The sequence below is a fragment of the Nilaparvata lugens genome, chromosome X (assembly GCF_014356525.2).
Source record: "Nilaparvata lugens isolate BPH chromosome X, ASM1435652v1, whole genome shotgun sequence".
In the NCBI taxonomy this organism is placed as follows: domain Eukaryota; kingdom Metazoa; phylum Arthropoda; class Insecta; order Hemiptera; family Delphacidae; genus Nilaparvata; species Nilaparvata lugens.
Window position 1 is genome coordinate 18497501 of NC_052518.1, and position 17064 is coordinate 18514564.

The window sequence follows — 17064 nt, forward strand, 5'->3', positions numbered from 1 at the left end:
GCTCCAAAACAACGTCAGTGGACGTTAAGGACGTTAATGGACGGTACAATCCAAGAGAACGTGTATAATGTGCGCATGCACACTGAAGAACGTATTTACTTCAGTTCACGATGGATTCCGAAAGTGCAATTTTGTTGGGGTGGTTGAGAAAAAAGTTATTATTATTATTATTATTTCATCAACTGACCTCCTGTAAAAGGGGTATAAGGATATGTCAATCTGTCATTAATCAAACAGTAACATGTTTTCTATCTTCTCAAACCTCCATCTTGAGGTTTGTAAAAATCTTTGTATTCCTCCACTGAGTAGGAACATATGGATAGCAGCTCTTTTTTCAATAAAAATCTGAAAGCTTTACCTGACTTTTCTTTTATGTGAGATGGCAATAAGTTGTACATCCGGATACCTGAACTTCTTACCCCTCGCTCATACATAGTACTACGGTGTGCATCATCTCTCAAATTATTCCTATATCTGGTCGAATATTGGTGAAATGTTTCTCCTGTATTAAATTCATTTATGTGTTTTTTTAAAAAGCAGATTGTTTCCAGAATATATAGGCTAGGAAGTGGGAGAATTCCAAGTTTTTTGAAATAGGGCCTACAACTAGTTCGGATTGACTCCCCTATCATCACCCTCAATGCCCACTTCTGAAGTGTAAACACCTCCACTACACTGCTAGAATTACCCCAAAAAATAATTCCATAGTTCAGGAGGGAGTGAAAAAGGGCGAAATACAAGGCGAAATAAGTCTTCTTCTTTCGTGTCTGGAGGTCAAATACTATTCCAAAATTTAGCCACAGAAATTGCTTTGTCATTTCCTGAAATAATATCCTCCATCGTGCAATGCATTTCCATATTTGGAAAGGTCATGAGGTGTTCATAGTTTTGAGTCATTGCACATTCGCACATTGCATGCTCACTATAACCCCATCTTACAAGCTTCGACCTGCATCTAGTGACACCTGTTCAAGGACTTCCACCACGTGGTGTATGGCAGATGCAAACCGACAGCCCCTTCCTCTTTGAGTACCATGATGGGTTCAGGAGATTCCCTACTCCACAACGCAAGTCGCCGAACTTCTGGTGTTACCATCAGTTCACTAGCTATTTTAATAAAACTTTGTCGAGATTTTAATCTCTGTTGTTGCACTTTGTGGTTGTGCAATGGGTGACGTGAGTCATTCTTCTGTTTATTTCTCTCAATTTGAGCAGCCAATTCCTTCCTAATTGATGGTGGAGAAATACCAACTATGGGGTATATTTTAATCACAGAAATACCTGTGCATGCACCTTATGTAAAACAGGCTTTAATTATATTCAATTTTATTATTTTACACTTTTGATTATTAAATTATATAAGATAGTAAACCCAGCTGCTACATCAGCTTCACTATCCCTATCATTATAATTTGTTGATTTAACAAAAATAAACAGTTCAGTTTTAGAACCCAAACGAACCACAGTACTTAACTGGTGCCGAAACCCTATTAGTTAAATTTGTTTAAATTTATTTCTTTTTGTTCAACTTTGTTTCTATCTGTTTAAATTTGTTCGATTTTTGGCTTCGTTACTTCCTTTTACCATGGCTGAAGATGAAACTCTTCAATTAGCCTTTATGAATGTGCGATGTTTGATGGACATGGTCAATTCAACTCATCAATTCACAGGTGAGGTAAAAGAACTTTCTTTGCTCCTGGAACGGATGTGTTCTGTACATTCACAAATAATACAAAATAATTTTGATGATTTGACAACGAATAAATTTACACTCTTACTTTCATTCGAGAATCGATACCTCAGTGTTGATAGAAATAGGAGTTTCATTCACGTCCACTTGGGAAGATGTAAAAAAGGCGTTGAAAGAGCGGTATGCTGGTGCTCGGACTCCAGTAGCAGCGAGTATGTTGAAATTGTTACGATTAAGTCCGGATTCAGGAGAATCAATTTTTGATTTCACCAAACGTATGGCACAATCATTAAAAAGACTCAAATCAAAGGTTTTAGACTCTTGTCCGAACAATAATGAAGGAATTCTGAGGAACAGAGTCTATGATGAATTAGCAATGGGAGCCTTGACAAACAATCTTTCAACACAATTGCAAACTGCAATAAAGATTACAAAGCGGAAAAGTTTTGAAGAAGCAGTTGCTTTGATCAGAGACGAAACGACAGACAGAGAGGAAGTACAGCCAACTTCTTGTTGGCAAATAATCAACAGGCAGAGATCAAGTTTTCCAATACAGTCATCCAATAAGGAAAGAATTCCCAGAACTACTTTTCGTAATCAACGGTCTGATGGCATGCAAATGAGACACAGGTCTACAGAAAAGCCTTTTTTAAGTAAGAAAGAAAAATTCATGGACAGACCTAAATGCTGGAAGTGCAGTGAAGAAGGGCAGTTTGCCAGAAACTGTCAATATATTTATCGGCGAAAACATGAACAAATGACTCATCATGGGAAAAATGTTGGACCCAGAAGGATAAATGTAAACACTGTGCGAAGAGTAGAACACAGACCAAGACAACTTTCTGACCCCGAATCGGAAGGAGAACATTCCTCTCACTCATCACAAAGTGGAAATAGTAGTACATACGAGGAGCAGTACAGAAAATATTTAAAAAAAATTGGCCCAAACTAAGAGGACTTGAAGCCAAAGAAAAATGAGAAACAAAAATGAGGATCTGGTTCAAGGAATATAGGCAGCAAGAATACACGAAGAGTGTGCTTGAAGGGTGAGTTGCCTATATTTTTTGTAAAGGACTGGGATGTTAATTGCTTGTTGGACACAGAATCAGATAGTACTGATAACAAGCAAAGATATCTGAAAGAGCATTGAGAAAAATAGACAGTAGCTTAATGATTGAAAGATGCTCCTGTCAAATGTTTACATTGACTGGAAATAGGGCTCTAAAAGGAGAAGTAGATATAGATCTATTTGGATTAGTAGGGATACACGAAATTATGAGAGTGCATGTGGCAGAAATTAATAATAAAAAGTGTGACATCATAATTGGATGTGACGTGATGAAAGAAGTTAAGAGAGCTCCTAGAATTTACAAGGACCAATGGATTATCAAATTAAGGAATAAGATTTATAAAGCAAGAAGTTCAATTTCAATAAGCAATCGTATTTATATAGGTTCCATTACTAGACAGGATAATACAGATGAGATGCAGTTGACCAAGGAAAGAGCACAGCTAGCATCCTACATACTAGACAAGTACAACGACACTGTTTATAAAGAGGGAGAAATCTTAACTACTACTGGAAGAGTTCATCATTCAATTCAACTAAAATCATCAAAACCTATATTTGTAAGGTCTAGAAGATATCCGCATTCAATGAAAAAAATTATCAAAGAACATATTGGAGACATGCTCAAACAGGGTATTATTGGAAAGTCAATATCTCCATTTTGTAGTCCATTATGGGTTGTTCCTAAAAAGACTGCCCCGGGAGAACCACCTAAGTACAGAGTTGTTGTAGATTTTAGACAACTGAATGACAGACTGAGTCAGAAAAGTATCCCCTTCCACGTTTGGAAGATATGGTTGACAGGATGAGGGGAGCGCAGGTTTTCAGCACTTTGGACCTAAAATCTGGTTACCATCAGATCAAAATGAACCCAAATGATATTGAGAAAACAGCATTCAGTTTTGAAAGAGGACATTACGAGTTCACAAGAATGCCATTTGGTTCAAAAAATGCTGCATCTACTTTTCAAAGACTTATGGATGAATTCTTGGAAAACATAGATGAGCAAGCAATCCAAATTTACATGGATGATATTGTGGTATTCAGTAACAACCTTCATGATCATAAACAACATCTTACGCAACTGTTTGAAAGAATGAGGGAATTTGGACTTAAGGTCTCAAGAGAAAAACTAACTTATGTCAACCAGAAGTGAAGTTTATGGGACATGTAATTTCAGCTAGTGGAATTCGCCCAGATAATAATAAAATAAGTGCCTTACTAGAAATGCATATTCCCATGAATATTAAGGAGATGAAAACATTTTTAGGAATGGTAGGCTACTACCGAAAATTCATTAATAATTTTGCACAGATGACAGAGCCACTGGCAAATTTATTAAGGAAGGGAGTGCGGTTCAAAATGTCGTCAGATGTTATACAAGCAATAGGAAAATGTAAGAGAGCAATTTGCTGTACACCGGTTCTCCAGTTTGCAAACCTTCAGCAACCGATGCAACGTTAACAACCGATGCTAATGGGGAAGCAATAGGGGGGGGGGAGTTTTGGCTGAGGATGATGCACGTGTTGCATTTGCAAGTAGTTGCACTGTCACCCGGCCACAGAGACACGTTATAGCACCATTGAAAGAGAGCTGTTAGCAGTTGTATGGTGAAGAGTCAACTTGAGGCCTCCCATACCTCTATTCAGCTTACAACCCCTGATATGCCGCCATTATTATGCAAATCAAGCAAATTGAACGAAACCTCTGCACAAATCACAAAATGGAAACAAAAATTAGCTGTCTACAATTTTAAAATCAGACAAACAAAAGGAACCGACAATTCTGTTGCAGATTGCCTATCAAGAAATATTAATCCATTATCTGTCAATTCAATGGAAGAGAGCAATGAATACTTGACAATTGAACCAAATGAGATTGAAGTAATAAGTGACATCATCAATGATAAAAGGAACCAAATAGTCCTGTTAAAGAAACAAGATGGAATAATTGAGACTCACATGCATAGGTATGGGCCTATCAGAATTACAACTATTATTATCCCTCATCAAATTTCAGATGGTGACTTTATGAATACAATTCGAGAAATAACAGTCATGGGTAAAATCTATTTATTAATAACATTTATTCGGACGATCAACTATTAAAGGACTCTATAAAATTAAAGAATGGGGTAAGAAAATTAAATTCTTCATTAAAAAGGTAGAAACAATAGAAGATAGGATACAACAAGATAATATAATCAAACAGTATCATGTTGGGAGAACTAATCATCGAGGAGTTAAAGAGATTGTTCAACATTTCAAACGACAGTATTATTGGCTCAATATGTTCAAAACTTTGAATAATGTTCTAAGTGCATACGAAACTTGTGAAAAAGTTAAATATGATAGAGCCCCTTACAAGACACCTCTACAGTTAATACCTACACCTGAACGACCCTTCCATGCAATGGAAGTCGATGTTTTCCATTACAACGAAGAAAAATATTAAACTTCAATTGATCGGTTCACAAAATTTGCCACCGCTTGGCCTCTTGAAAACAAGACAGCTAAATGCCTAGTAGTGAATCTGATAAGACTTTTGGGGTTATACCAAAGTTCACAGGAGTAAATTATGGACCGAGGGAAAGAGTTTTGCAATAGTCAAGTGAAGGCAGCATTACAAGAGTTTGGAATCGCAAGTCATTTTACAACAACAGGACACCCAAGATCCCACGGCATGATTCAGAGATTACATAATACTTTAACAGAACATCTTCATCTATTAGAGGCTGATAAATCAATAACTGGGAAAGATGCTATGGCGAGGGCAATATTTGCTTACAACAATAGCATTCATTCAACAACGTGCCTTACGCCTCTGCAATTAATTCATCAGCATGAGATGCACAAACCAATTTGGGAAAAGATTTGTAAAGAGAAGAAGAATAGAATCGTACGCATAATTTGGAAACCGAACAAGTGGACGAAAAGATTAAAGTTGGTGATATAGTCTTCAAAAAGAACCATTATAAACGGACTAAAGCAGATCACCGTTTTATAGGACCTTTTATTGTTCAGGAACTTCTCTCAAGGAATCGATTGAAGCTTGGAAAATTGCAAGGAATGACAAAACGTTCTGAGATAGCACATGTTCATGAGATAAGAAGAGTCAAGAGGCGATCGCCAGATTGCCAAACGAACTAACATAGGCTTGTTTCCATTGTTATTTTGGTTTCTATGTTTGTTGCAGGGATAGTGAAGACTGGGGAGGGGCAGATAGTAAACCCAGCTGTTACATCAGCTTCACTATCCCTATCATTATAATTTGTCGATATTACAAAAATAAACAGTTCAGTTTTAGAACCACATTACTTAACTTATATTTTATTTGTTTTGAATATGTATTTATTGTATGGCAAATAAATTATTTGATTTGATAAACTTGAGTATACACAAACCAAACAAAGTACTGAAAATTGAATACTCACCTAAGATATCGATTTGCTCGATAGATTTTGATATTCCCCAAGTGCTATTACGGGAAGCAAATACTATTTTATGTGCTGGGACAACATGGTCCTCCAGTTTCACTTTCATATCACTGAAAGAAAATTAAGAGCATGATGAATAAAATATGAAGACTGGTCTAAACCTGTAATGCAAGAAGAAGAAGAAGAAGAAGAAGAAGAAGAAGAAAAGAAGAAGAAGAAGAAGAAGAAGAAGAAGAAGAAGAAAAAGAAGAAGAAGAAGAAGAAGAAAAGAAGAAGAAGAAGAAGAAAAAGAAGAAGAAAAAGAAGAAGAAGAAGAAAAAGAAGAAGAAGAAGAAGAAGAAGAAGAAGAAGAAGAAGAAGAAGAAGAAAAAGAAGACGAAGAAGAAGAAGAAGAAGAAGTCTAAACCTAGAACTGATTGTTACTTACCTTTGGTATTGAATAACGTTATAAAATTTTTAGAAGACCTTCCCCATCCTAGTCACTATAGTGCGGTCCACGTTATAATGACAGTATTTGATCAACTTTGGTTTTGCTATCCTAGTTTATCATTCGACAAAGCGGGTGGTACTATCCTTTTCTAGGTCCACGATGCCAATTATGTTTTTGACAGTGTAGAAATATAATTAATTAATGCAGAGAATCAGTATCGCTATTCTTCTATCTTTATCCACTGCCATTATAAAACGTGGACCTCACTATAGCATACAACATTTTTAAATATTTATTCATTTCACAATGGAAGCAACAGGTAAAAACCCAAATATGCTCCCTTAACATCACAATAAGACAAGAACAATTCATATTCGAAACAAAATTTACTAAACTAACGTTAGAACTTACTAATTGTGATAACTTACTTTTTTCAATAATAACAAGAGACAGCTTATTTTTGGCTTGCAATATGCAAGCCAAAAGTCCAATATAATATTATAATTTATTTAAAGTGTCTATTTATAAGTTCTCAATCAGTATTGGAAATTTATGATACAGTTAAGATTATTGAAACTTTAATGACACATTGTGCTTGATTCAAAAAAGGGATGACTTTTTCAAAGGGAAGATATTTTTCAATGATCTTCATTCAGAATCAAAACAAGAAATCTCAAAGTTCGAATAAAACCAATTAAACGTTTAGACTATAAAATACAATCAACACAGACTGCCTTACTTTTATTCAGTATATTTTCACATCTATTACGCTATATCACAGGAATTACGATTTGCCAGAATTTTTTATTTTCAATTTAAATATTTCGGTGATTTTTTTTGTTTATATCAGAATATTATGATTTTTCCCTCTTCCTATTTCCCAAGTAATGCGTTCTATATACCCTGTTTACATTGTATTTATGAATCACTATATCTATGAATAAGAGAGTACCATAGTTATAATTATAGTATAAGATACTCGAGAGAATTTTTCATTTTGTTGTGAATCTTGTTTCGATTCTTCGTTTCATTATTTTCTATTCTGTTTATATATTTGCTTCTGTGCTAAATCAATTTAAATCAGGTTAAGCGTATTATAATGTTACCTCCTACTCCCACTGGCGAACAAGAGCCATCTTATGCCAGTGGTTTTTTCACTTACCGTTTATTATTATTACATTTCGGTTGGATTGTGTTGTCTGTCATGTTGAGCTTTGTTTGATTTATGTAAATGTATTTATGAGTGTGGAATAAATAAATTTGAAATTTGACATCAGGTTACTGAATATTGGAACCTGCAATAACCAATTGTTGAAAATAATCATGTGTAAATCAGCGTAAAGATCACTTGAATTAAATAAATAATCTTGCTCACCTAAAAAGTGTGTTTTTATGAAGACTGGTTACAGTCTTCAATAGACTTGAAACAAAACTATTTTCATTTAAATCGCCGATTGAAGCTGATGCAAGCGCATACTTCCTTTCCAAATCACTACAATACGATTGTAGCTTAACATATTCCTCTTTGAGCAGAGATAAGTGCTGCTCACGTTTGTTGATCTCATTTCCTGTAAAAAACAAATTCTGAGATAATTCCATAATGATATTTGACTAGAAATTACAGCAATATGAAGATTATAGGTCGTCCAAGATTTGCACCAATAATTCTTGTTCAAACTCAACCTTAGTTGCAAAAATACTAAGTTGCAACCTAAGTTGCTGTGAATAGCCTTCTATATAGGGCTTCCGGGCATCTTGGACGCGCTGAATTTACTTCATCCGCTTTTGCATGACGTCTTATGAAGAGCGTCAATTTCGCTCTTAGGTACAGTAATGAGCAAAAAAAATTTAGTGCATCTAAAGCTGGATTCCCAAACAGTGAAAATATAATTCCCATCAGTTATAATGGGAAAATTCATACTCATTCGACCGGGCTCAGTGGGAATAGTCCAATTATAACTTGTGGGAATTACATTTTCTCTGTCACTGATGTGTGGAAATCCAGCTTAAGAAGGCCGTATAGCTGGAGTGGGGGCAGTTTAGTTCATGAGCCGCGGAATCTAGCATTGCGACAGCTACATACATTGATAGGGGAGGTCAAGACGAGTTCAACCATGTATCACGTTGTTTCTATTTCAAAAGATTAGCTGAACAAATACGGCGGAAATCGTAATTAGTTTCAATTTAAAATTAATTTATTTCATTACATACCATCATTGTCCGGGAATATTCCAATTTCATTCGTAAAATTGATCTTATAATATTTTTTGTCATAGTCATTCAATTTCAGCTGTTTAACAGCCGGTAAACAGCTGATTGTAGAACAGATAAACATATGATTCTCATTACAGCATACTATACTGTAATAACATCATATGTTTTCTTTAAAGTCGAGTATGTTTCCTAATTCCGAATTTGGAAGAGCAAAACTGGTGAAAAGCCGCCGCCTTTTAGCGCTCCAGGTAGAAGTTTTGTCAACTACAATTAAGAAATTCCTGATTCGAAACTTGTAAACTAGGTTATGTTTATAGAATGCATATAGTAATGTCAGCACAAGCAGGTAATGTTTTCTGTTTCTGAATTATTCTTTTCTAGATTATTATGACAAAAAAATAGTGTAAGTTACTTGGACGGGAAGGGCCGTTTTGCAGTGCTCGAATAAAATTCTAGTCTCGGCTAACCCCGCTAACGCCTCGACTAGAAACATCATTCTCGCCTGCAAAACGGCCCTTCCCGTCCTTGTGACTCAAGATACTATTACAATTGAATCAATACATTCTAAGTCACAGTTATAGACTATAAAATAAAATAAATTTCAACTTGAAATCAATCAACAATAAACTCTTCCACCAAGCAATAGACTCTTACAGTTAACATTGACTTAATAGTTTTTTTTAACATCTGCAATGAGTCTATTATATGGATGATCTCAGGTAACTTATTATTCAATCTTATCCCGGAATGAGAGAGGTTTCTTCGTAAGAGACATGTCTGTGAATTGGATATGCAAGTTCTGATTACGGTTATGTCAGTCTGTGCAAAAATTAAATTTATACCTTCTCAGGCAAATCCCAAAAAATAGATTCACATGTATCTCTAGCTCTCAGCCCAAAAATGTTTCTGATTGTCTTTTTTTAAATTAAAAATATTTTATAAAAATTGTCAGTCGAACTTCCCCAGAAAATATTTTCATACCACAAATGGGAATAGACATGAATATAATATACGGTGATGAGTGTATTTCTATCAACAGATTGAGATTGCTTGAGAATAACATAATATGCACGGTTCAACATCGTAATGAGATTTTTTATGTGTTCTTTTCAATTCAGTCCCTCATCTATTGCTACTCCCAGGAATTTTATCGATTTTAGCTGTTTTCAATCCCTCCACTATATCATTCAAATATATATTAATGTTTTATATAATAATAAGAGGAACAGAGTTTCTCATGTTTGTCCTTCTATAACTAAATTCAATCTGATAAGTGTTTCTGAGAGTGAAAGAGAGGCCATTTGCTCTAAGCCAAACAGGTCTATTTTATGTTACAAGTTAGATGTTTGTCTGATAGTAAAGCGGTCGTGTCATCAGCAAACATTTTTAATCTGGACTGGGAAACTGATTCATGGAGATCAAATAATATAATGAATAGTACAGGCCCAAGTATCTCTCACTTGAGATACGACATTGTAGCATAGGGTTCAGAACCACAAGTACATCTTGCAAAAGTCCTCGTCATTGAAAAAGAGCGTTGAGAACAATACTAGAAGTGAGGACAATGGAACACTGCAAGCCGCTTTTCAAGAAACACAAACTACTCACAGTGATTTCCATATAAATCCTGGAGACAGCAATCTTAGCAAAGAAGACAAAATCTACACTAAGAGGTGTGACATGGGCACAGTACTAGAAATATCAAGGACATAGACCTCCCAATGCACCGTCTCATTAAATTTAAGGACTCTCCAGCTTATGCTGGAAACTTCTTCTACAACAAACTGCCGGATACACTAAAGACTATTGAGGATGAGACTTTCTTTGCCAAAGCACTCAAGCGGTATCTGGTCGAGAGACCTTAAAGCTCGTAGCACACTGGAGACGCGCCGCGCCGCCTTGTCAGTTGAAGCATGGAGCACACTGGAGACGCCGTTTTTGCTCAACTCACACTTGGAGCGCGCTGCGCCACCGTTTACTGGATATGACTCTCCACCCGACCACTGCCTCTATTCTGTATCGTGACACCGTTGTGAACAGTTCGTTTTGTGTTGTTGGATGTGCAATTGGTTTTGTTAATTATGTGTCATTAGTTGTGTTATTTTGTTAATTCTGTGTCACTACTCATTTGTGTAGTTAACATGAGCAGCTCTGAGAAGAAAAAGAGACAGCTGTGGGTTCACAACCTGTTGTGGTTCACTAACCTAAACAAGATTGAGCTAACCGAGGGTAGCAAAAGCAAAAGCTTCCGAGGGTAGCGAAGAGGCACCCGAAAGGTGGCGGCGCTCAGAGGAAGAATTCCTCTCCTATCGCACACTGGAGACGCGCCTCACCGCGCTGTGCAGCCACAGAGGAAAAATTCCGATCTGTATTCTCTGTAAAAGTTCCGGCAGCGGAATAATTCACCGTCGTCCAAGGGTGCGCGGCGCGGCTCCGTGCTTTATACACCACAACTGAGTATGTGCAAGAGCATACCTACAGTCACTGTGTGGGACAATCTATGGACCATGACTGACGCGAAACCCCATCGAAGGTAAGATATTTTGACAATTCTCCGGTTACCAGACTGCGGAGAAGACGATGGAGTAAGTGAGTATAAATCCTTGAAGCACTCCATTTATTATTTTGAAAAGGAAGACCTTTACAAAAGGAAGCGATACTTTATCTTTCACACATTGTTGCCTATTAATCAAGTAAGATCTAAACTAATAATAAGCTGTTCCTACTGCACCATAGCACCGAAGCTTCTTCAACAGAATAGTATGATCACTCACTCGAATGCCAACCCAATTTCAAAAACCCAACCTGATCTAACCTGATCCATGTTTTTTCAGATCCTTTGAAATCGACAACTTTGATACATGGTTAAATTCGTCTTGACCTCCATGACGTCCAGCCGTTGGGGCCTTAGTTATGTGGAATTTATTATAACAGACAAAGCTTGAAAATTTTAATAACTTCAATAGTTTAGGGCGAGTGACTTTAATGAGTATTTGACGAATAAGAGAATTCGAAATTTGAAGAAAGTCTAAATCAATGTTATTCATCTTCTTTGAGAGAACAGTATAGCTACATTGTACCTTCCTCACAATAATAAATAAAATAAACTTTACAAATAACTAATTATATTTCGTTGAGTCCTTCTCAGTCATTCATTAAATTATGATAATAAAAAGGTTATCAAACTTTAGATTACACCTAAACGTAAAGTTTAACCACGGCATGTACGAAACTTCCTCTACAAGAGCAAATTATTCGTATTATGAGTTGTTCACTGGCTCTGAACATAACCTCAAATTTATTCATTGAAATATGTGTCGAATGTATAACTTACTATATCAATACCATTAATGCACTTCATTAGAATAGGGGATGTATAATATATATGTTTTGTTTAGTTGAAATTTTAATTGTGTTTTACACTAGCAATTAATTATTTTCAGCTACACAACATATTATCTAAATCAGAATGTTTTGTACATGAGAGTAATCGATACATACTTCTGCAAATAAACCAATAAACTGGACAAATTCATGGTTAAATTTGTGAAATATTTAAAAATTGATAAAAAATTACTTAATAAGTGGGCGGGGTAATGTAATACAAAGTTCAATTATTTGAAGCTAGGCCTACTATATGATTAAACAAACGAACCTTTTTCAAAATTGTTCATTTTTCTTGCGAAGAGCTTCAGATTGGGAACATCTCACAAAAATGGAAAATTAAAATTCTAAGCGCAATGAAACTCGATAAGTTTAAACTTGCAGACCAGCTTATGAAAATTGGTATCCGTAGTATTCATAACAAACGTCAAATGGAGATAGCCTTCTGCATCTCTGCATCTGCCATCTGTATTTATTATCACCGCTGACTATATAAATTATATAACTGCTATATATATATCACCGCTGACTATATCGACTCGGTGATAGTGTGGAAGTGGACTATAGTGAGGTCAACGTTATAATGGCAGTGGATAAAGATAGAAGAAAAGCGATGCCGATTCTCTGCATTAATTAATTATATTTCTACACCGTCAAAAAAATAATTGCCATCGTTGTGGACCTAGAAAAGGATAGTAACACCGGCTTTGTCGAATGATAGATAAGGATAGCAAAACCAAAGTTGAACAAATACTGTCATTATAACGTGGACCTCATTATATATTAGGCATTAGAGCCAAGTCGCTGGTAAGCTTGACCACGTTAGTCATGCCATCCACACTGCAATATGTGACCAATATTTATTGTGGATGCTCAGCTGGCCACTCGCCTTCGCTCGACAAAAATCGGAGCAATGGTAAACGAATGCCAGTGAAGGCGAGCGCTGAAAAAGCAGCCATCCACACTCGCGCTCGTCGTCATTTGTACGCATTAGGCGAGAGTGTGGATGCGGCATTACAAGGCCTATTATGATTATGACCTTTTTCATAGGCCTGGGCGGAAATTTTTTGATAGCATCTAAATACAAGGATGATCGGTTGATCGCTTTTACATTATTTAAAAGATTGAATTCACTTTGATTTTTTTCAATAATATATATCTTATTCTGACTAACTTGACCGTTCTGGTCTCATTATTATTCTTGAACTTTGGACTATTATTTTAGAAGCGTTGCAGTGATGGATATAGAAACTATAGTAGTAGGCTACAGTACAGTAGTATTAGTTTCATTATATAGAAAATCATAAAAAAATTGTAGGTTATATTTCAATTTAGGTTAATATTCAACCAGACGGTTCCACTGAAGTAGACTCATGATTATATTAATACTATAGGCTATATAGGTACTATATATAGGTATTATGTCTGCTGGAGCAGACATAAACTCTGATCATAACCTGGTGGTAGCAGAGGTGGAAATAAAACTGAAACGAGTTAGAGGAGGTAAAAGGGTTGAAAAGTTTAATCTGGAGTTGCTCCAGGAAGAGGGTAAAAGAAATGAACTAGTAAACAGGTATAGTGCAAAGAGAAAGGAAAGGAAAGAAGAAATAAATGAAGAATGGAGCAACATGAGTAAATGCCTGAAAGAAGCTGCAAAAGAAACTGTAGGGATAACAAAGTCTAAAAGAATACGCAAGGAATGGATTAATGTGGATATGTTGAAGAAAATGGAAGAAAGAAGGAAGTGGAAAAATGATAAAACAGATTTGGGAAAGAGAACGTACAGGAAGCTTAACAATGAGTTAAGAAGAGAAACAGACAAAGCTAGAAATAAATGGCTACTAGAAAGATGTTTAGAAATTGAAACTTTGGAAAGAGAAGGGAGGTTTGACAAAATGTACCAAGCAGTGAAGGAGTTGGATAGGACAAATTGCAATAGGACCAAAATGGAGATTGAAAACAGAGATGGTGAAATTCTGTTCAAAGGTGAAAAGGAAGTTCTAAACAGTTGGAAAGAGTATATAGAAGATTTGTATAGCACACATGAGAATACTATGATGGAGCTGGAGAGGAAAACAGAGGCACAAGAATTGAGGGGAGAGCATGGAAGAATATTGAAGGAAGAGGTGAGGAAGGCATTGGGTGAAATGAGGAAAGGCAAGGCTTGTGGCATTGATGAAGTACCAGTAGATCTATGGAAGGAAATGGGAGAGAAGGGAATTGAAGAAGTAACATATCTGTGCAACAAAATATATGAGAATGGAGAATGGCCTGAGGAATTTCTAATCTCAGTTATCGTACCGATTCCAAAAAAGAAAAACACTCGAAAATGTGAGGAATTCAGGACAATCAGTCTTATAGCTCAAACAGCGAAAATCCTTTTGAAAATAATAAATAGAAGACTGTATGGAAGGTTGAATAACTCAATAGGAGAGGAACAATATGGTTTTAGGAAGGGCGGAGGCACTAGGGAAGCAATTGGCTTGTTAAGAAGTATTGGAGAGAGATTTGTAGAGAAACAGAGAGAGGTTTTTGTGACATTTGTGGATCTGGAAAAAGCATTTGACAGAGTCAGATGGGACCGACTTATGGATACTCTGAAAAGAAGAGGTGTGGAATGGGAGGAGAGGAGACTAATCAGGAACCTGTATGTCAACCAGACCAGAAGAGTGAGAATAGAGGGCCAAATTGGAGAAGAGAGTAGAATAGGAAGAGGAGTGAGACAGGGATGTTGTATGTCACCAATCCTTTTCAACGTTTATCTAGAGGATATATTGCAGGAGTGTTTGGATGGCAAAAGAGGAGTCAGCATTGGAGGAAGACACATAGAGTGCATAAGATTTGCAGATGATATGGCGATCCTGGCTGATAGCTGGACAATGATGAATGGAATGTTGAGAGATGTGAATGAGGCTTGTGAGAGGTATGGAATGAGGATAAACGTCAGGAAGACAAAGTGCATGAGAATTGGTGCAGGGAAAGCAAGAATGGGGAATGCTGTACTGGAGGGTGAACAGTTGGAACAGGTATCATCTTTCAAGTATTTAGGAAGCATAATGGAAGAGGATATGAAATGCAACAAAGAAATCAAAGTAAGAATTACTATGGCAAAAACAGCATTCAATAAGAAAAAGAGAATTCTTTGTAGCCAACTGGACAAGACACTAAGGAAAAGGCTAATAAAGTGCTATGTTTGGAGTGTGGCACTGTATGGTGCAGAAACTTGGACGCTGAGAAAGGAGAATAAGAGGAGGCTTGAGGCATTGGAAATGTGGATATGGAGAAGGATGGAGGGGATCAGTTGGAGGGATAAAGTTTCAAACGAGGAGGTGTTGAGGAGGGTTGGGGAAAGAAGGACTCTGCTGGATGTGATAAAGGGAAGAAAGAGGAGATGGCTGGGACATTGGATGAGACGGCAATGCTTGTTGGTGGATGCCATGGAGGGGACCATTCAGGGAAGAAGAGGAAGAGGGAGAAGAAGATACAAAATGTTGGACGACATCAAGGAGGGGATGAGCTACTATACAACGAAGCGACTGGCAGAGAATAGAAGGAGTGGAGGGCTGCTGCCATATAGAAGGACCTGCTTACGAGCAGAAAACTACAAACAATATAGGTACGGTAGTAGATTATAACTAGATGTAACACTATAATTTAAAGATTAAGATGCTACAAAATATAAACATATACACATTCTATAATAACGTCTCCCGTTGTTACTACAATAAAGCATTTGTAATAATTTTGCAACTTCATTTTTACCTCTTCTTCTTCCTTTTTATCGCCTTCTTCTATATCTTTTTGTGCTGATTCTTCTTCTATCTTCACATGTCAAGTATTCTTCTCTTCTTGCTCTTTTCCCTTTTAAGCGTGATACAGCTTGAAGAGCACATCCTTAAAAATGTACATTTAATAAAATTAGCTATAAACTAATTTATATTAGAATCAACATGTTATTCACATTGATTTTATAAAATATATTACAGTATTTCAAACAAAATTTACTCTCAATCCACTACAAAGAAAATACATTGGCCTAGGTATATGGTAATTAAACATAGAACATTTATTTTTGTTCAACATTTGTGATCCTTGTTTTAATTCTTACCCACCATATCGCATTACTCGACGTCTAATGCTTTAAATTTCAGTAACTATGAAAAAAATTAGAAATCATTAGATAGTATTTGAATATTATCAGTTTCATAGGCGATATATACTAAGGTATTAAAATAATCTTTTATACAGTCAATGGAAATATTATCTTTGGAGATTATTCTTATAGAAAGGAGAGGAATTTGTAAGTTCTGTCACCGCAGTTTTTTTTTTAAAAAAGGGGACCATCCCGTGCCTATTATATCACACTTAGGTAGCTAAACTACCACACATATTTATTGTTTTATTCGTACCTTACTTATAATTTTATAAAGATTTATTCCACAGAGTTTTCAAAATACTAGTAAAATGTGAAGATATACATCATAATCTATAATATGAATGACTCAAATGCGTCTTTAGAAAATACCTAAATCTTAAAATAGTAAAATATGATTATCTACCATGTACCTTTGTACCTATTTAATTAGATTTTTTTAAAAATGTGTTTATCTTAGATCATCTATATAATATGAAGTTCTAGCCTGAGAGAATTGTAATCTGGATTAATATTTTCAATAAATTATGTTTTGCACTTCTTTATTCAAGTGGAGAACTAGTTATTATTTGATTCTGTGATTTTCGAAAAACTAGGAGCTCATTTGACAAAGCATAACTAGGAGCTATTTTAAAATATTAATTTGAATTCAGCTGGAACATCAACAAAAAATATTCAATATTAAAAA

At 35.8% G+C, this 17064-nt stretch overlaps 1 protein-coding gene across 1 annotated transcript in view; it reads right to left on the reverse strand.

The window, feature by feature from the left end:
* Positions 1-12710, reverse strand: part of LOC111045175 (rabankyrin-5) — a 116314-nt gene extending 103604 nt beyond the window's left edge. Inside the window, exons 1-3 of the mRNA XM_039442575.1 lie at positions 12495-12710; positions 8001-8193; positions 6193-6305 (exon numbers count right to left, since the gene is read on the reverse strand). Coding sequence (XP_039298509.1) covers positions 6193-6305; positions 8001-8193; positions 12495-12513 — 325 coding nt within the window. The 5' untranslated portion in view covers positions 12514-12710. The remainder of the gene's footprint in view (positions 1-6192; positions 6306-8000; positions 8194-12494) is intronic.
* Positions 12711-17064: the final 4354 nt, after the last annotated feature.